Source organism: Diplotaxodon limnothrissa, linkage group LG18 (assembly GCF_057381915.1).
Source record: "Diplotaxodon limnothrissa isolate DT_005_m linkage group LG18, D_limnothrissa_male_GT1.1, whole genome shotgun sequence".
Classification (NCBI taxonomy): Eukaryota; Metazoa; Chordata; class Actinopteri; order Cichliformes; family Cichlidae; genus Diplotaxodon; species Diplotaxodon limnothrissa.
In genome coordinates this window covers 2,890,160-2,909,807 of record NC_140613.1, presented here as the reverse complement: position 1 = coordinate 2,909,807, position 19,648 = coordinate 2,890,160, and the positions used below count along the sequence as shown (strand labels likewise).

Genomic DNA, 19,648 nt, shown 5'->3' with positions numbered 1-19,648 from the left:
TAAAACTGGAACATTTAAAATATTTAAAGACACAAATATACATTAAGTATATTTAAATAAAAAGATTATCTAAAAATACGAAAAGGAATCCAACAATTGTATCAAAGGTAATATATTTAAGCGGAAATTGGTATTTATGATGTATACTTGAACCTAGCGGGGCTAGATCTTGATCTTTTATTTTGAAAGTTCTGGCGGAAGTTGCTAAAGAGACTACGGATCCACTCCAAACAAAAACGGTCGGTGCTCCGCAGCATCCATCCTATTTTTCACCGGGTTTGAAAAAAAACAAACCCTTTCTTAGCGTGAAAACGGGCGGGCCGTCGCTCCTCTGCTGAGTCCACAGTGTTTGTTAATGTCGATTTAATTCGCGGTTCGGCGGCTGGTGTCGTTTCTCGGTGGCTGAACATGACGAGCTATACGGGGTTTCACTCTCAGCTGACGTCCATCATGGAGGCGCTGACCAAAGCAGCGGTGGCGGAGATCTGCGAGCTGGTGGACGACAGCTACGCGGTGCTGCGGCTGGAGATCACCCGCAGTCACAAGGAGAACGAGGCGCTGCGGAGGAAACTGGAGCTCATTGAGTCCATCATCGCCCGGGGTCACCGGGGCAGCGCCGCCGTGCTGGAGGAGGAGGGCTGCGAGAGGCTGCTGGATTTCACCCCGGGTGAGTTTTCAGGCTTTCGGTCATCTGCAGGTCAGTGATGTTTCGAGCGCGAGACTTCCTGTGTCTAGGCTCACAGCGCGTTTCAGAGCGACGTGAACCAAGCTCCATTGAAAAACAGTTTAAAAGGCGTTTTTTCACTGCCCTGTCAAAGATTCAGACACTTTTGTCTCCGCATGATATTTTCCAATAGTCATGTATGAATTCGGCTTATGAATCAAAGTCAGGACTGCACTCAGTGTACACTTTATTCGGGTGTTTTCACTGTAAACCAAGCACTGGTAATGCGTTTACCAGTCCCACTTTGAATGAACCAAACTTTCCAGCTGCTTCAATCAGCCGAAATAAAGAGATGGTATAAAGACGCAGAAAATACGAGTCATAACTAGAAAAACAGAAAAGATCTTGAGATTTAAAGGTGGATTTCATTAAACGACTTTATTTTTAACGCTACCAAAATTACTGACTTTGATATTTGGGGGGCTAAGGTGGGAGTTGGCAGCTGCTGTTTGACGATTCAACCAGCAGCTGACCAGTTATAAACCCATTATAAACCCAGAATAAAACCAGTTAAACCTAGTATGAAACCTGTATAAACAGTTATAAAGCCTTATAAAACCAATTAGACCAGTATAGAACCAGTTATAAACCAGTATAAAAGATGTTATAAAAACAGTGTGAAATATGTTTGTTCACTTTTTTACTGTATTTTTTTCAGTTATTGACCTCTTTTATTTCATCTTTTATTTAATTGAGCTTCTTTTTGTTATTGTTTTGTCATATTTGTGATTTATTGATCTTTTCCACTGTTGTTTAACATTTTAGCTGCTTTGTTAGAAGAAGTTCCCAGCTCCTGGGATAAATAAAGAATATTTCATCATATTAAATAAATAACTACAGAGCCGCTGTCTCATTCAAATCCCTTAAAAAGATTCATTAAGTTTAAGTTCTGTGCATGTGCAATATTTGGTCTGAAAGATGCAGCATTCAATCACAGTCATGTGACTTTAAAACCTTTAAAGTTTTAAATTCCTCACAGTTTTAAAATCAGCACAAAACGGAGACAGGAGTGGATCCTGTGTTTTGTGTTTCTCGGTCTCCTGACTCACTTAAAGACCTTTTTTTGTGTTTGTGGCGTTTTTTAAAATTCTCTCAGATCATGCCTCGCCCGCTGGAGTCAGCGCCAAACAGCCGAAGGCGTCAAACCTCAGACGATGTGGACGTGTCGCGGTGCTGGAGGTGACAGCGGAGGCGAGTCCTGCAAACGCAGAGGTGAGATTTCCCACCACATCAGCTCTGAGCAGACCCGATCACAGTCAAATAACGATGTGATGTTAATGTGCAACACGAGGAGGGGCTTCCTTTTTAATTTTCAGAAACGTTTTTGCCTCGTAGTGTCGTTTTTTAATCAAATTAGAATTAAAATCTTAGCAGCAAGCTCAGTGAAGCTTTCTGTTTCCCTCTGAATGATTTGAAAACAAACGGCTGAACTAAATGACGTCAGCTCCACGTTTGATCAGCTGCACTAAAGTTTTCCTCTAAAATAAATAATCCAAAAAATAATGAAAAGGTCTAAAGTGTAATAGAGTTTGCACAGATTTTGATAAAAAGATGAAAATGGAATGAGTTTGGATATTTAGAGAAAAAACTTTTTTTCATGAATGTGAAAAGTCGCTAAAAAGCTTTCATCATAATCAGGCCACACTTAGCAGGTCTCCCTGAATCAGAGGAAGCAGACCGAGGACGAGGAAACAACGTCTCCCTGAGACATCAAAGACAAAACAGCAGGAAGAACATCTCCGGACAGAAGGCCGGTTTTCTGCACAGCGCTGACTTTTTTCCTCTAAACAGCAGAAGATGTGTCACTGTCACAAACATTTACTACAGCTCTGCTTTTTCTAACTGTCAGGACGGTTCGACAGCAGCTGCAGAGGAGACAAACGAACAGGATGTTGTTCTGATAAAAGAGGAAACACCAAAAGAGGAAGCTGAATCTGACCTCGCTACAACAGATGAGCTGCTTATCAGTGAGGACGGTGAGCAAGCCAGCAAAATGTATTTAATTCCAGGTGGAGGCACAGAAACACTGTGTGGATGTTAAGTGTGTCTATTGATTTAGTTTAATTGCATTATTATTTAAGAGCAACAATCACAGAGTTCCTTCTTTAAAAATGCTAAAACTCACGTGTTAAATCCTTACAGTAAAAAAAAAACAATCAATAAGTGAATATTTTAAACTAGCAGCAAAGTTCCACCAAATAAAAGCAGCAGAAACAAAATCAGATCAAACCAACTGCAGTCCAGTCAATTTAAACTTTCAAAATAAGAGCGAGGGGACAGGCCAGCAGTAAATGGATGGGATTTTTTTCCTCTGATGAATGAAAAATAAAATTGTAATTATTTTTTCATTTGTTTTTCAAGACTTCATTTATGTATTTATTTTACCTCAAGGATAAAATATACTTTATTTATCCTAAAGTTGGGGAATTCCTGTTTTACAGCTGAAAAAAATTAAACACAAGTAGATTAAATAAATTCTAAATTTAAAAATGATCAGAAAATGAAATAAATTAAATAATTAGAAATTTAAATATGCGTATTAAGTAACAGCCACAGACTGTATAGAACAGGGGTCAGCAACCTTTAACACCCAAAGAGCCACGTGGACCCGATTTCCACCCAAACGGAAACTCTGGGAGCCGCAAATACTTTGTGACATCTAAAATGAAGATAACACTGTATATACTGTTTTTTACCTTTATGCTTTGTGTGAACAACTAAGGTGTGCTGCTTATGAAATCCATGAAGTGCTACAGAGAAAATTAAATTTTATTTATGTAATTAACACATTTTGAACTCTTAAAGAAATATAACCAAAGGAAAGCTGAACTAAAATGATCCAGCAAACAAAAACTGTTGTGAGCCGCTATCCTCATACCTTGGCCTGACTTTTAAAAAATAATTGGAAAAAAAAGCACTATGCTGCTAAAAAAGGAAAAATAGATATTTGCAAAATTCTGCCTAAATATGTATTTTACCTGGTTAATGTGTGCGGCGGGGCGTGGTCTGCAGCGCCGCTGCAGGGGAGGCGGACGCACCTGAGCGGCACCCGCAATCACGCCTCGCCGCCTTAACGTCTCTGCTGTTGTGTTGGTGTGTGTCGGGCTGTGAGCTGCAAAGCTGCAGCCGTCTGTGTGCGTACAGCAACCGTGTGTGTAAAGTGGTCAATAAAGAGATGCTGAAAAGCGTGTTCATGCAAACATCGTCGGGTCTGCCGTGGTATGTTTACAACGGGACTTCTGCTCCTGAACCTCTGCGCACAGCGTCTGCAAATCGGGGCTGTACGAAGTCACTTTCATCTTTACGCAGGACTGTAAGCTGTCGTCTGTGAGGCGTGAGCGGTGTTTGTTTTTAACATAGTTCACGGTGGAGAACAGCTGCCGACATAATGTGGATCCAAGATCCATAATTGGCCTGCCTGGGGTTGAAAGTCTCGATAAATGCACGGCGTTTCGGTGGGTATATCGGCTTCCGCGAGTGTGATGCTTATTTTGAGTGATGAAAAAAATAATAGAATATAATTTTATTTTTATATGTCGATATCACAATAATCTTCCAATTTAGAACTACAAGTTAACAAAGAACTAACATAAATAAAACACACTTCAGCTAAATACTTCTAATTTATAAACCACGCGCAGCCGCACTGTAAGGACTAAAGAGCCGCAGGTTGCCGAGCCCTGGTATAGAACATAAAAAATAAGGTCAGTATGGAAGCGCCTTAAACTTGCGTTCTGTCTGAAGGCCACCAGGTGGCGATAGATGTGGTTGCAACAAGATTTCTGGTGCTGTTGAAGAAAACAACTCTGACCTCTGTAAGCATCTTGCAGCTGAGTTTATGTGCTCTCTCATTTTGGCTCATTCTGAATAAAAAAAAAAAAAAAGTTTTAAAAATCTTGGTCATGTTTCAAAATGATCTGTAACCTGTCAGTCACAAGTTATTAGCCAATGAGCATGATTCCACCGTCAGACCCGCCCCTCCTCATCACCTCTTGTTTTTTTGCAGTCAAGCTGAAGCCCTCAGGCTTTAAACTATCTGTGGTAATAATACATGAGAAAGTATAATTTCAAAATAAAAGCATGTGGTAGAGCACGTGCAGGAAAAACAGCTGTTTTTGTTTCTGTCACATTAAAAAACAAAATCACAATAAAAGAGGAAGAAGAGATTCCTGACCTGCTCCGTTTGAACTTCAGTTTTCCTCTGTGTGTCTGCAGGGACCGAGGTGCCGACGTCAGAGACGGAGGACAGTGAGCAGGGCGCGTCTCGGTTGAGGATCTCAAACACAACCTGCGCCGACCTTCGGCCGTGGGACCAGAATAATAACGCGGTCTCAGAGCAACTCGCGCATCACGAGTCCCGCAGCACGCCCGGTTCCCCGCGGCCCGCAGGGGGCGTCGAAAGCTGCTCCATCGTGTTTGACTTGGCGTCCGAGTCGGAAGACCGCGTTGTGTCTGTGGCTCACAGCAGGAAGTCGTTCCTGCTTGAGTCAGGAGGAAGTCCGGCCTCGCTGCCCGGGACCTCGGAGCTGAAGCGTGGCGTCTCCCTGATTAGTTCACTGCCCTTTGACTCAGAGCTAGATCTGTGCTCATCATGGACCAATCAGGGCCTGCCGAGCATGGTGCCCGTCCCTCACCGGCCGTACCTGAAACTGGACCAGCGTCCCACGCTCATGGACAAACAGTCTGACTTAAATGCCGGCGGTTTCCCTTTGGCGCTGGCGCTTGGTGGCTCCAGGCTGGACGCTCTAGAGCTCAACCGCTACAGCGGGGACCGCCGCTTCGTCTGCAGCTACTGCGGCAAGTGCTTCACGTCCTCCCGGAGTCTGGAGACGCACGTGCGCGTCCACACCGGTGAGCGGCCGTACAGCTGCGCTCAGTGCGGGAAGCGCTTCACACAGTCGGGTCACCTAAAGACGCACCAGAGCGTCCACACCGGGGAGCGGCCGTTCGCCTGCGAGCACTGCGGGAAGAGATTCGCCGGGAAGCAGAACCTGAGGATCCACCAGCAGAAGCACCATCAAGGCGAGCAGGCGGTCGCGGCCTTTTAACCTGGTTACCAGAGAACTCGCTGCTGTTACTCAGTTCTAAGACATTTGATTGGAAACTGATTTTATATCCACTGATCAGCCAAAACATTAAACACTCCTAACAGGCTTCCCTGAATAAATAACATCGTGTGCGGTCGGATTACAGTGGATGTTCAGCTCGCAGCACATTTCTAGAAACGAGAATAATTGTTGCCATCTGACCAGCCTGAAGGTGGAGGAACAACATGGGAGGAGCCAAGCAAAAGAGTAAAAACAAAGGAAACACTGGAGAAACCCTGGAACTGTTCACTGTGGATCAGTCACCGTCAAAATCTAACTTATCCACTTCATACCTGCTTCTTCACTCTGTCGTCGTCCACTTCTGTCTGCAAACTCTTCTTAAAGTTCCACAAAACCAACAAAACACTGAGGACCTCCACCCGCTGCACCTGTGGCAGCACGAGCTGGTTCTAATGTCGTGGCTGCTCGGTGAACAGACCTGATCAGTAGCTCTGACTGCTGTTGTCTTTCAGGCCTTACCTGTTTGTAACCATCTGCCTCTGTATTAAATGAGGCCCTCTGACCTGACCCGATCCTTCATTTCTTACAAACAAACACGGCCCTGTTTCCAGGTTCCCTTTGATTGTTTTCAAGCTCAAAAACTGAAGAAACCGGCGTTTGGATGGAGCATGTGAATATTTTTTGTTTGGCGTATATCTGGAAATAAAAGTGTGCGCTCTCACATTGATCATTTTCTTTGCTTTGCTCGTGTTTCAGGTGCAAAATCTGAGGGAAGCAAGAAAATTCATATTTTGGACGTGATGGTCATCTGTTAACGACTGTGTTTTAAGGTGGACATAAAAAAGATCCATCAGAGAAAGAACCACAAAAATACAGTTGCTGTTTAGTTCAGTCGATCGATTAGGAATTCTCAGTCTGATCTCATAACTTAATATAAGTTTATAATGTATAATAATGTGTTAAAATTAGAAAATAATTCAATTTTCAAGTGCTTTGAGGGGTCAGTGAGACTAGAAAAACTTATTATTTCCAGTTATAAAAATATGTATAAAGTATAAATTATAAGAATATTAAAAGTCAATGTGAGCACAGAAAAGAAGTTCAATTATAAGATGTCAAAATTATGCAAAAAGCATCTGAAATGTGAGAAAAACTTTCAATTCTAGATTCTGAGAACATTAAATATTAGAGAAAAATGTCAAAATTATGACAAGAAAAAAGTTCAGTTTAACATAAAAAAACTACAAAGTTATCATTATTTGTCTTAAAATGTCTAAATTATGAAACTTTGTAAAAGATTGTTTTGAAATTGAGAATAAATTAAAGATGATAAAATAATGAGAAAATTCTTTTTTTTAAAAGTGAAAACATAAAAATTCTGTTTTTCAAAATAAGATGTGAGTATTACGTAAAAGCATGATGAGATTAAAAAGTAAATCAAAAGATAGTTTAAAAAATATAATGACACATTTACATTAGATGAAAATGATGAGATGTTAAAAGTGAAGAATTTCACCATTAAAAACGATAAAACCAAAATGAAGCTGAGAAGTGAAACAGTAAAAAATGTTAAGAATATTACAAACATTTAATAAAAACATTAAAAAGTCAAAATTGAGATAAATGTAAGTAAAAGGTCAAATAAATCATTTCATTGTGATTTAATTTTGTCTTCATTACTTTAGGAAAACTAAACGATCCTTGATTTACCTGCAGGTTAACACACCTGGAGTTCTGCTTTTTGATGCGACACCTGGCAGCCAATCAGAGGACAGCGTTTCCTCAGGCAGCGTCTTGTCTTTGTTGTGTGTTTGGAGTCTGAACCGTGCTCTCCGTTCAAACTGACAGCTCCACAGCTCAGCCTGCAGTTTCTAATAAAAACAACCAGAATCTGTCTTTAAATTATTCACACAGTGAATAATAATAAAACTAATAATTATCATTAGTTTTCAAAATGCTTCAAGGATCTGAACAGCAAACAGAATATCAGTTTGTTTATGTTTACAGTCCTGTTCTATTTATATTGCATTTACTTGAATCTTAATTGGCTTCTATTCTTTCTCATATTTACACAAGTGAAAAATAACAAAATGATAAACAATATAAATACGTCTGTAGGTTCTCAGCCACTGAGGATAGGGTCAGCCCAAATACACTCGGAGTCCTGAGCTGTTGAGGTCACCTGAGGAAATGCTTGTCGTGTCCTGAGAGCCGATGTCCTAAGCGACCAATCCCGTTCAGTGATGGTGGATCACAGTGGACACTTGACACTTGTAGATAACAACAGGCTCTTATTCTGAAGGCAGCGGTGTTGTTCCGGAAGTGAAGTGTTGCAGGAACCGTTTTCTCTTTTTTCTCTTGCCGACGGTTGAAAGTCCAAACAGGTTCCGCTCGCGGCTCCATTGCGCCCACCTTGCGGCTCCGTGTGGTCCGGTTCGGGTTCGGATTCCGTTGGTTCGTCGGGATGTCCGGTTTAAGCAGCAAAGCTCTCCACGAGCAGCTCTCCGTCATCATGGCCGCGCTGACCAAAGCGGCGGTGGCGGAGATCTGCGAGGTGGTGGATGAAGGCTATGCGGTGCTGCAACTGGAGATCACCCGGAGCCACAAGGAGAACGAGGACCTGAAGAAGAAGCTACACCTCATCGAGTCAATCGTGGTCCGGGGGAGCAGCGGGGGAGGAGGAGGAGGGGAGGCTGCGGATGCGGAGGGACCGGAGGTCTCACCGGCGGCGGAGGCTACGCAGCAGTCGGGAACAACGCAGCAGCAGCGGGAAGGTGACGGACGAGGAGCCGCGGCTGGAGCGGTGCGGGAGGAGGTGAGCACTCCGCCGGTCTGAATCAACCTGAAGCCCGGGAACAGGCCGACATCAGAGAGCAACAATAACAATGATAACAACCGCAGGTTGGAGCCGGAAGTGTAATACAGTCAGCTCACAAAACGGAATAAATAACATTTTGTCTGAATGACATAATTACCTAAGAAATGTCCCGGAAACTTTCTAATAGAAACACGTGTATGTAATCACAAATATATGTATTTGTTATAAACAATAATGACTAATAAAATGAACTGAATCAATCTGCAATCAGTATTCAAAACAATTCAGATGATCGTTTAATTTATTGATATTGTGTGCCAATGCTTAAATATTTAACTCAATGTTTTATCTAATCTGACAATAAATGGAAGATATTTACAACGTGTGGCCTTTTTAAATCGCCCAAGATCTGAAAATTCTCTGAAATGAGGCTAATTTATCAAATCTGATAGTTATTAATTACTGCAGTAATAATCAGAATAGTTTTGGAAATAATTTAAAGTTAAAACTAGTTTAAAAGTTTTCATTTATTTCACTTGAATTAAAACCAAAATGTATAAACCTCGAGTTCATCCTTACAGTTACTCAGTACTTAAAAAGAATCGTTTTCCTCAGATTTAATTTCACTTTTACAAACAGGTTTATGCCATCAAATTTTCTTTTCCAAACAAAAGGAGAAAATGGTCTTATCTCTGCACATGCTCAGTGCAGCCTGATGTGTTTGTTTTGTCATCAGGCCTGAAGCTGGTTTTGTTTTAGAAACCTGAGGGCAGTTTGAGAGAGAGCATGATCGTTAACTGAAGATATGAGATACTGAAGTTTAAATTAATTTCAATGATAAGTCAGCCAATCAGGAGTCCAGAAACATTTATTCTTCTTTAGTTTGTGTTTCTATAAAAACAGTATTTTAATCGTCTCCTTTTAACGTTGTTTTTTGTGTTCTGTGGCGTCTGCAGCTTCCAGAAGTGGTGCTGATTAAAGATGAGGACTCGGACAGTAACGACGTCTTTGAGGAAGGTGAGTAAACGACCTGCAGCAAATCTTTTGTGTGTTTATTAACAATGATTAAGGTTGTGTTCATGCTCCAGAACGATTTAAAACAGAGAGAAAAAAACAGAAACGTCTCTGTAAAATAACTTTCTGCAGAGCTGTAGCATTACGGCTATTTACACCCAAACTTCAAAATTGAATTCCAAAGTAATAAAAAATCTGCTGCACTCGACTCTGAACGCACCACAGGGAACAAACAATCATTAGTAAAGAAACACATCAATAAATTACCAACCATCTCTATTCTAAATAAAAGCTGAGTGTAGTCGTCATGGCTACGGGTTTCTATAATGCTCTATTAGGAAAAAAAGAATTAAGGAGTGACATGTGGTCACTTCACTTCTTTCTTTCCTTTCATTTTCCTGTGTCTCCTTTAAAATGTATGACATGTATCAGTTTACACCATGCACTGCTCTGATATCAGTGTTAGATTAATGAGCTGGATTTGGCACTGTGAGAACGAGGATGGGAGTCTTTCTTTGTAAGTTAAGGCATGAGTGATTTCTTAACTTTCTAAAAATAAAAATGTCATTCTCAGGGAGAAAAATCATTAAATTAGAAAAATAAATAATACTTACAAAAAAAAGAAAAACGGCACATCATCAACAACATCAAGAATACTCCGGGCTCATCATCCACAGCTGATATTCATCTAATTTGTCCTGATGAGATCGTTCTCATTCCCAACGTGTAGCATACCGACAATTTGTCCCGAGGTGTCCCATAGGAGCGTTCCTGTGATACGTGTCGGATTGTGGATCCAATCCAACAGAATGAAGCTCCCGGTGGTAACACACGTTCCAGCCGTGTATTCCAGCCCTAAACCTAACCACAACCTTAATCTTGTTAGATGGTGTTTTCTAAAGTGATTCATGATGAGAAAGTAAAAAAAAGTGTACATGTGTAGATTCATTCCAAACAGTTCTCATGTTTCCGAAAGCGTAACATATTGTTGTATGTTAGGTTTTGGGATGAGAACGTGTTGTTCTGATGCTCAACATTTCACAGCATTGAATCTTATCATGAAAACTTTAATGATTCTTTCTTTCTTTTATGTAATTTCTTAGGTACTAAGTTAACAGCTGATGGGGTGGCGCCTGCAGCCAGAGAGGGCATCACGTCGACTCCCATCAGCCGGCGCACAAAGCGGCGCTGGCGTGAAAGCTTGGAGTCCGAGAATAGGTCATCGTCTGAGCAGCTGGCACAGAAAACATCCGACCTGACAGCAGGGACGCAGAAGACCGTGTCCGTCTACACTCTGGACTCTCCCGATCGTGAGCCGGGGGGTTCCGAGCAGCTTGACGACGAGGTCGAGATGGAACCTGGCGAATCTGCTGGGTCGTACTCGTCACAGATGGACCCCGACATTCATCTCGTTCAGGAGTGCTCGCTGGTTCCTTCGAACGCCAACAGGCCGGTTTATTTTAGCAGCGGCGCTCTGATCGAGTCTCCGTCAAACCAAGCAGACCTCGATCTGACTGTCGACCCAGGGTGGCCCAAACAGTCAAAGGGTCAAATTACTTTTACTGTGTTTCACCAAGACGGAAACACGGATGGCGACGCCTTTGGACTGAAGGTGCTCAGCGTCTCCGGCTCGACCCCCACAGACTGCCAGCTGTCCGAAGCCAGCAGCTCTGCCTTCGAGTACGAAGACGGCGGTGATGTCATGAACTTTGCCCTATACAGGGACCAGGCAGGGCGGCCGCAGCTCTGCAACGGGCAGCCGAGCGCAGGAGGCAGAGGGAAGCGTTTCGCGTGCTCCCTCTGCAACAAGACGTACGCCACGTCGCAGAACCTGGAGGTCCACATGCGCATCCACACGGGCGAGAGGCCGTTCAGCTGTGAGCAGTGCGGCAAGAAGTTCACCCAGTCGGCTCACCTGAAGTCGCACCTGAGCGTTCACACGGGCGAGCGGCCGTACGCGTGCAGGCTCTGCTCCCGGAGCTTCATCGTCAAATATAGCCTCAAGTTGCACATGAAGAAGTGTCACCCAAACGTCCCGAGCGACCCCTAAATGCTGGTTTTTACGAACATTTAAAAAACATTTATTTTGTGCTCGAGCTGCATCCATCAGCTAATATGACTATTTTTATAACTTAAATTATTACTTAAATTTATCATCTTTTATTCTTTCACTCTAACATCTCAAAACATAAGAGATCAAATCTGTCCATAGTTTATCTAACGTGCTTCACGTGTCTGTGTCACTCTGTGATTGGCCCACATGTCGTTCAGCTACTGAATCTGATGCATCTTATCTCTAAAAACTGCCTGTAAAAACCAGTTAAGATATTTTATTTATATCAGCCCTGTTGTCTTTATTTCGGGTGACGTCTCTTGTGCATAAGAAAAAGCCTGGCAGTCGCTACAGACATGAATTGGCCGTGATGGTACTGGGACTGTATATAAAAGATGGACCATGGACACTGTGCCATCACTACAGGCTCCGCTTTTTGAAACTAGAAGTGACCATATTTAGATTATAGGGTAGCGTGCAAAGTTATCAGCTAATGCAGAAGTGCCTTAACCTGCATTTTTAAGATGCCACCAGGGGGCGGTAGCTGCCTGGTCCTGTAGAAGTCTGTGTGGAAACTGCCCTGTGACCTGACCTCTGTAAAGACATCCCTAATGACTTATAGGCCCAGTCGCTCATTTTCAATGAACCCTAGTTAGTTTTCTAAATTTGGATCATTCTAAAAATTATCCAGGACATGAGTCTGCTAGACGACTCTATGAACAGGTGAAGTCACGTCAGCTACATCCATCTTGTAACACTGTCCTCGTCCTTAACTTAAAGCCTTAACAGATTTGAAATATTTCACCCCCCCATGCTGCTCTTAGTCTTCAAACTGTCAAAAGAGACTAGAACCATATTTGTAGCAGTTACCATAGCAGCCTGTAAACATCAAAACATGTTTACAGCTGCTACGGTAACTGCAGCCTGATGTCCACCTGAAGTAGCCTCCGGTGGACATCAGAGGAACTGCAATTTTTCCTTGTACTCTGAAATTTACTCCGAAATACTTTTTTTTTTTTTTTTTTGTTAACCCTAAAAGCTGCTTAAATTGTTACCACATCACTATGTTCAGCTCCTTTTACCTTAAATACTGACAATTTGAGTTATTTTAACAGACATGAACAGGACACGTGAGCGACACAGAAAGAAACCTTTCTAACAAGAATCATAAGACACGTTACATGTGCTCATCCATAAGCCAGGTTTGTATTGATTAATGTGTTTACATGAATCAATAGTATTACCAAGCAAATCTGTTGACATGTAGCTACATCTGCACGTGCAGCAACACCCAAACAGATAAAAAACGTCTCATTCTGAATAATTTAAACACTTATGATGTTTAGGGTTTCTAAGTTCATAATTTTCTGTTTTCTTGTTAACATTTCTGCGTTTGTTGGACAAAAGAAAAAGGTTCCAGGAAGCTGTTACACACATTTTTAGGCTTTTTAGCTAAAATAAGAGCATCATGTTCATCAGTTAAAAGCTGTGCTGTTACAAAGTCTACTGCACATATTGGAAGTTGTTTCACAGAAAGTATTGTTGATACGGTTTATGTTGAATGACAGTTTGTCTAATGTTTGGGTAATAAAATGGTTAAAAAGTGTTTTGCATCTTATTTCATGTGTAAATAATAATTCGTTTGTTCAATGTAGATCAGGATTTGCAGAAACTATCAAAAGCCTTCACAACCAGGTGCAATGTTTGTGTGGTTTTTCCAGACTGTCATTGTAAATAAGAATATGATTTCATTACCTGGTTAAATAAAAGTTCACTGGCTTCAGGCACAATGTTGAGGTACAAAGTGATGCCACATGAAAGTACAGTTCAGTTTGAGTCGATATCTCTGCAACACAATACACAACGTGTCATTTCTTCAAAGTCTGACTTAATTTTCTCACATTAAAACTAATTTTTAAACAAAGTATATTTAGGTTTTTAAATCCAGAGAACTTCTCAGTACTAACCATTTCTGGCTTGAGAACCTCGTTATCGCTTGTTTTGTTTTTTCCTTCTTCTTTGGAAAAACAATTTGTAGGACTAAATATTGGCAATATTTATGGCTTTATCAGTGAGCAGGAAATTAGACTACTGGTTGATTTGGTTTGATTTTGTGATTTTATACGGAAAAGCTTGTTTTTAAAATCACATTTTCACACATGTATTTGTTTAATATAGCTTTTACTCTTAAATAATTACTATATTCATTTGCATTTGATGGTTAGACACGCTTATTAAAATGGGGACGGGGGTACCGGAGCAAAAAGGCTCTGGTAGAAAAACATCATATATTTCTTTTTTTTTTCTTCTTTTTATAACGAACAAGAGACTCACAAAAACAACAAATAAAATAAATGTTAAAATGAAATATAAACGTGAGTTGATACAGGTTTCATCTCCCTAAGAAGGACAATCAAACGAGGAGTTATTGGGACGTTTTCATACCTGAAATTTGCTTGAAACAGTAAAAGGATACTTTGCACATGCGCACTGTGGATTAATTCCAGCCCCCGCCATCACTTCCTGGTCTGTATCGGAGAGCGCACATCAGGTGAGCGGCTACATTCAGGTAAGCTAACGGTGGAGTCTAAGGTCCTGCCTCGAGCCCGCGGTGTGGATTGTTCTGCTTCAGATACACGCACGCGCTGGATTGGACAATGTCCCCCGCGGCCACCTTCCACGCGCAGCTCGCCTCCATCATGGAGGTGCTGGCCAACACGGCCGTGGCGGAGATCTGCGAGCTCGTGGACAGCGGCTACTCGGTGTTGCAGCTGGAGATCTCGCGGAGTCGCAAAGAAAATGAGGTGCTGCGGAGGAAACTGCGCCTCATGGAGCTGCGGGCCGCCCGAGCGACCGCACTGCGAGCCGCGGTTACCGCCAGCGGCAGCGCGGTGCTCCACGCGAGCGGCCGCGCACGAGCCGAACTGAAGAGGAACGCGACCGCGACAGGTAACCGACCGTTAACTTCTAAATTCACAGCAACTACACTGTAAAAACGAAAGGAAAACTTTTTGACCAGAGTGCAACATGAACTCGATTAATTGATGCGGTCAGTTTGGTAACAGTTGTTAATCATTTCCAGCTGCTTTGGTGTCAATGAAATAAACAACAGAGTACAAAAAGAAATGTTTTATGTTTATTAATTTTTCTGACTCTTTCCATTAGTTTTAGAGGTCAGTAGCACTTCTGATAGTATGAGGCGATTCCCGTGCCCTACCTGCAGAGTTTGCACAGGAAGTAAAACACCTCCAGACTGGCACATTAATACGTGCCATTGCCAGCAGTTTTGGTGTGTCTCCCAGCCCTGTCTCAAGAGCATGAAGGAGACTCTAGGAGAGCTGGACAGGGCAGTAGGAACCTTAAACCATCAGCAGAACCAGTATCTTCTCCTTTGTGTAAGGAGGAACAGAATGAGAACTGCCAGCAGGCCACTAGTGTGAATGTCTCTTACCAAGCAATCCGAAGCAGACCTTACGTGGGTAGCCTGAGGGCCTGAGTTCCTCTTCTGTGTTTATTGCCCAGCACTGTGAAGCTTGATTGGCATCAGCCATAGAATACCTGATTTGGCAGATCCCCCGCTGGCGCCCTGTGCTTTCCACAAACGAGGGCAGGCTCACCCTGAGCACACGTGATAGACGTGAAAAGGTGTGGAGACATCATGCCAAAATTTGGTGGTAGGTCAGTGATGGGAGGCATTGAGGGATGCACAGATGTCTACTGGCTAGCCAACGGCACCCTGACTGCTGCTAGGTAACGGGATGCAGTCCTTGGACCCGCTGTCACAACCTGTACTGAAGTAGCGGGTCCTGGGTTCCTCCTGGTGCACGACAATCCCCGGCCTCATGTGATGAGTATGCAGGCGCTTCCTGGAAGATGAAGGAATTGATATCATTGACTGGTCCCACGCTCGCTGGACCCAAAACCCAGTCGAACACATCTGGCGCATTGTTTTAATCCATCCAACACCTCAGACTGTCCAGGGTTTTTAAAGAACTGATGTAGATCAATTTGCAGAAGAAAAAGGACATAAAGGACAAAAAAATCGCAGCAATGCACAGAAAAAAAATAACATTTACAGCTGTACATGATTCAGAACTTTAAACGCCGTCCTCACTCCCCTCCTGCAGGTGAGGTAGTCTTGTCCAGAGTGTCCAATCAGGCGATGCCTCAGTGCAGAGACCACAACTCACCTGCAGAGCCGAGACAGGAAACCACACAGAGTACGGTGAGTAGAAAAGGTGGGAGGAGCATTAGCAGGATTTCCTCCCTCACTCTTCATTTTTTAACCTCTCTCCTCCAATTCCAGCAGCCTGCAGATGCTACCACAGCTGCTGTGATCAAAGTGGAGGACGATGACTGCGTATCCTGGTCCCAGTCTGAGCCGGACAGTAAGTATAAGAACCTGAAGAGAGCCTTTTTCTTCCTGTTTGACTCAGTGTAGTCTTTTTAGTTTGTAGCTGGCTCATACAGAACAGATCTAAACCCTATGGTGTCCAGTTTAAGCTGTGTAAGAGGCTAAAACTCTTTCTGCTTTCCTTTTATCTCCAGAAGGCTTCTGTCATAATGAAGAGGGACAGGTGGAGGCAGAAGCTGCAATCAAACAGGAAGTAGCAAACGATGGTGGCATCTCGTGGACGAGCGGGGAAGTCAGCTCTACCTCCACCTCTGTCCAGAACACCCAGAGGTCAGAAACCAGCAGTTACGACTGTTTGATATTTGAGCCACAGCTTCAGCATGGCTCCCACACCACCCAAAATCCTCTGGGAGCGGAGGCCGGCTGCTCATCGGCGTCCAATTCAGGTGGCAGCTTCACATTCCCGCACAGCAAGGTGAGTCTGTCTGCAGCAGAGCGACCTGCAGGTTTCCAGAGCAGCCAGCAGAGGGCGGTGCCTGCAGACGAGCTTCCTGTTAGGAAGGAGACGCCAGGAGAACATCGCTCCTTCATCCGGAGGGGCGGGTGGAGACAGGATGCCATCAGCAGAGCGGCAAGCCACAGAGGCGAGGATGGCGGGGGAAAGTCGTTCGTCTGTAACTGCTGCGGGAAAAAGCTCGCCTGCCTCAAGAACCTCAAAACCCACATGAGGGTCCACACCGGCGAGAAACCGTTCGTCTGTGCGCTCTGCGGTAAACGCTTCTCAGACTCCAGCAACCTCAAACGCCACCAGAGCGTCCACACGGGCGAGAAACGCTACGGCTGCGTCCACTGCGGCAAACGTTTTGCCCAGTCGGGATCGCTGAAGGTCCACATGACCGTCCACACAGACTGCAAACAGTTCAGGTGTTCGTACTGCAACAAGACATTCATATCAGGCAGCCACCTGCGGCGCCACATCACTCTCCATGCAGGAGAGAAACGGTTTGGCGCCGTGCAGTGACAGCTGGGAGAAGCGGCATTGCAGATATCTGCAGTGAGGTAGTCTCACAAACACGTGACCTACTGTAAAAATGTGTATCGTGTATGTTTGAACACAAAACAGATGTTCTTGGATCACCTGCAAACGTTTTCACGTGTTTCATTGGAACATATGGCAGCAGACAGTGTGGCCGCCGGGGATCGGCTCGATTTCAAGCCACTGCTTCCAGTTTTAATCAGACTTCGGAGTCGCTCTTAGTCTGGTCTTCTTCCCAGGTGAGGAGACACCTGGACAGATTAGGTCTTAATATTAATAATAACTTTATATAGCACTCTTCACCAGGTAAGAACTATGTACATAAAACAACACAATCGATCATACAGCACAAATCTAGTTAAAAGCCAGTCTAAATAAATGAGTCTTTAGCTGCTGTTTAAAAGAATAAATACAATCAAGGCAACGTAAAGATGGAGGCAAAGCGCTCCACATCCTGGGGGCCACCGCTCTGAGATCTGACTCCCGTGGTCTTTAAATGTGTTGGTGGGACTACCAACATCCTTTGATTAGATGATCTCAGGCTGCGAGAGGGAGCGTGGTGTTCTAAAAGACCGGAGATGTCGGCAGCAGCGTCACGACGTTAGAAGTCAGCACTACGAGTTTGAACTGGAAGCCAGTATACTGAGAATTAAACTGGTGTAATGTGCTGTCTTTTTGTTAAGAGCCTTGCAGCAGCAGGTTGGCTGGGGACATCCTCAGTGTCCCCCCAGAAGAGCTGGAGGCATCTGGTTCTCTGTCTAAACTTTGACCTTTGACCCAGGTAACAGAAGGAAGGCAAGAAAGGGCTTTGTGTCCATCAGGTATTTGTCTTGGGCGTCAAGGTTGTCATGTTCAATTAAAACTCGGCTTCAGTTAACTGTGTCCATGCTTACTAACCTAAAACCAAAATGTAATCGTACTTTCAGTAGTTTCAGTCTTTGTAAAGTTGCTGAACCCAAATAAAGCCCGAGGAGCTGTTGCACTTTGCCAGTAAAAACAAAGCAAATCCACAAAATCCAAAGCTAACAGCTCTGTTTGGATAAAGAGGATGGATACTGAAGTGTGGTCACATCTGCAGAGAAAGAACTCCTCAAAAGATCCTGAACTGAACTCTATGGAAAAAGGTAACAGCCAATGAAACTTCCATGAGGGGAAAAAGACTTTTGAAGTGTAGGGGAAACGTTTTTAGTGGATGGTGGTGTTTGATTTAAACTCAAAACTGTTTTAACAAGTGAATTCAAAGTGGGCGCCACAGCCTCCTGTCTGGGCTGGGAACTCGTTTAAACTAAATCTTAAAATTTCCATTAAACATTTACATTGAAGAAAACATCCATCCCACTGTCTCATTTGAAGTTGAAGTGGTAGCAAGCTCAGGAGGGCACCTGAGACTTTTCTAGACTTCTGTTTCTCCAGCAATGGTTTCCAGCTCTTCCTGAGACGCTCCCAGGATAAATATCAAGTGCATTTCTGATTTCCTCTGGATCTATCGTCACCAATATGGGATTGGAAATCCTCCAAGGGGAGGTGCCGAGGAGGCATGCCGATTGTGTCCTGAACCTCCTCAGATGTAGGAACAGTAGATCTAGGTGGAGCTCCTCACCTCCATCTCTAAACTGCCGCCCATGTGGGCCGATGTGACAACCAGAGGTCGCCGACTGTTGAGTGAAGTTTAGATACAACAGGCCAAGTAAACAATAGTCTTTCCCTGAACTTGTATGTGAGCGATTAAAGAGACTACAGATCCTGAGATCAGCTCCAACACCTGAGCTTTCTGTGTGGCTTCCCCCAACAATCCAAAGACGTTCAGTTATTGGGGGAATCTAAAGAGCCCATAGCTGTGAATGTCAATGGTTCTCTGTGTCAGCTACGTGTCAGGTTGGTGAGCTTTCTGTGGCAGCTGGGATAGGCTCCACCCTCTGATAAGAATAAGTGGAAGAGAACCTCTACTTCCTGTTTCAAATTTCACTGGTCATGGTGTCACCGGGCAGGGACCGAAAATAATCCTTCACAAGTCTTGTGGTTTTTCAGTAGCAGGTGTTTTATACAACGTTCATGTGTGAAACTAGCCTGTGGTTGTGTGAAGGTAACAAATGTTTATGACTGTACATCGAGTTTCATTGTGACTGACGTGTAACTGAAGAAACGTGAACGAACTTCCTTTTTCTTTTTTATCATTTTTAATAAAAGCAGCTGCTAAAATCAGAGTGCTTTGTTTTTGTTTTAAACTATTCTGATCACTTGAAATTTGATCCTTTAGGCGTCTCAGTTTTAACATGACAAAAGTGGAGAGACTGAGTCAGGTTTATTTTCTTTTTCCTTCCTCTACTTCCAGGTGATAAGATGTAGGTCTGAAAAGTGAAGCCGTAGAAGGAGCGCTTCAGTCTGGTGTTCCTTCTAATGGCCGACTGGGTGCGATTCGTGTGGCTGGTTGCTTCCACGTTCTGTGCCCTCAAACGCTTTCCTGACCAGGTTTTGGTTTTCTTAACTAGTTTAAACTTGTACTGAATTCAGCACAATATTATTAGTTTTTTTAATACATTTTGGTCCCATTGAGAGCCAAAAAAGATAAAGCACAAAGTTTTGACTATATTAACACTACCT

General features: G+C 43.3%; 2 protein-coding genes and 1 pseudogene across 2 annotated transcripts; all 3 read left to right on the top strand.

The window, feature by feature from the left end:
* Positions 1-408: 408 nt before the first annotated feature.
* Positions 409-5,802, top strand: LOC146612811 (uncharacterized). The gene is made up of 4 exons (XM_085377652.1): positions 409-667; positions 1,821-1,992; positions 2,363-2,700; positions 4,940-5,802. Exons 1-4 carry the CDS (start codon positions 409-411, stop codon positions 5,770-5,772), a joined length of 1,602 nt encoding a protein of 533 aa, XP_085233778.1. The 3' UTR covers positions 5,773-5,802.
* A 2,343-nt stretch (positions 5,803-8,145) lies between these two features.
* On the top strand, positions 8,146-11,690 carry LOC146612810 (uncharacterized). Its single transcript, XM_085377434.1, has 3 exons — positions 8,146-8,587; positions 9,547-9,607; positions 10,708-11,690. The coding sequence occupies exons 1-3, from the start codon at positions 8,237-8,239 to the stop codon at positions 11,652-11,654; spliced, it is 1,359 nt and encodes a 452-aa protein (XP_085233560.1). The 5' UTR covers positions 8,146-8,236; the 3' UTR covers positions 11,655-11,690.
* Positions 11,691-14,314: 2,624 nt separating this feature from the next.
* On the top strand, positions 14,315-17,032 carry LOC146612809 (uncharacterized; annotated as a pseudogene).
* The last annotated feature ends 2,616 nt before the right edge of the window (positions 17,033-19,648 follow it).

What these genes read in the sequence shown, in the direction of transcription:
- LOC146612810 (XM_085377434.1), top strand. Translation starts at nt 8,237, where the DNA reads ATGTCCGGTTTAAGCAGCAAAGCTCTCCACGAGCAGCTCTCCGTCATC. An exon ending in CTGGAGCGGTGCGGGAGGAG is followed by an intron (nt 8,588 to 9,546) that starts GTGAGCACTCCG and finishes TGGCGTCTGCAG; the next exon opens with CTTCCAGAAGTGGTGCTGAT. An exon ending in TAACGACGTCTTTGAGGAAG is followed by an intron (nt 9,608 to 10,707) that starts GTGAGTAAACGA and finishes GTAATTTCTTAG; the next exon opens with GTACTAAGTTAACAGCTGAT.
- LOC146612811 (XM_085377652.1), top strand. Translation starts at nt 409, where the DNA reads ATGACGAGCTATACGGGGTTTCACTCTCAGCTGACGTCCATCATGGAG. An exon ending in GCTGCTGGATTTCACCCCGG is followed by an intron (nt 668 to 1,820) that starts GTGAGTTTTCAG and finishes AAATTCTCTCAG; the next exon opens with ATCATGCCTCGCCCGCTGGA. An exon ending in GCTGCTTATCAGTGAGGACG is followed by an intron (nt 2,701 to 4,939) that starts GTGAGCAAGCCA and finishes GTGTGTCTGCAG; the next exon opens with GGACCGAGGTGCCGACGTCA.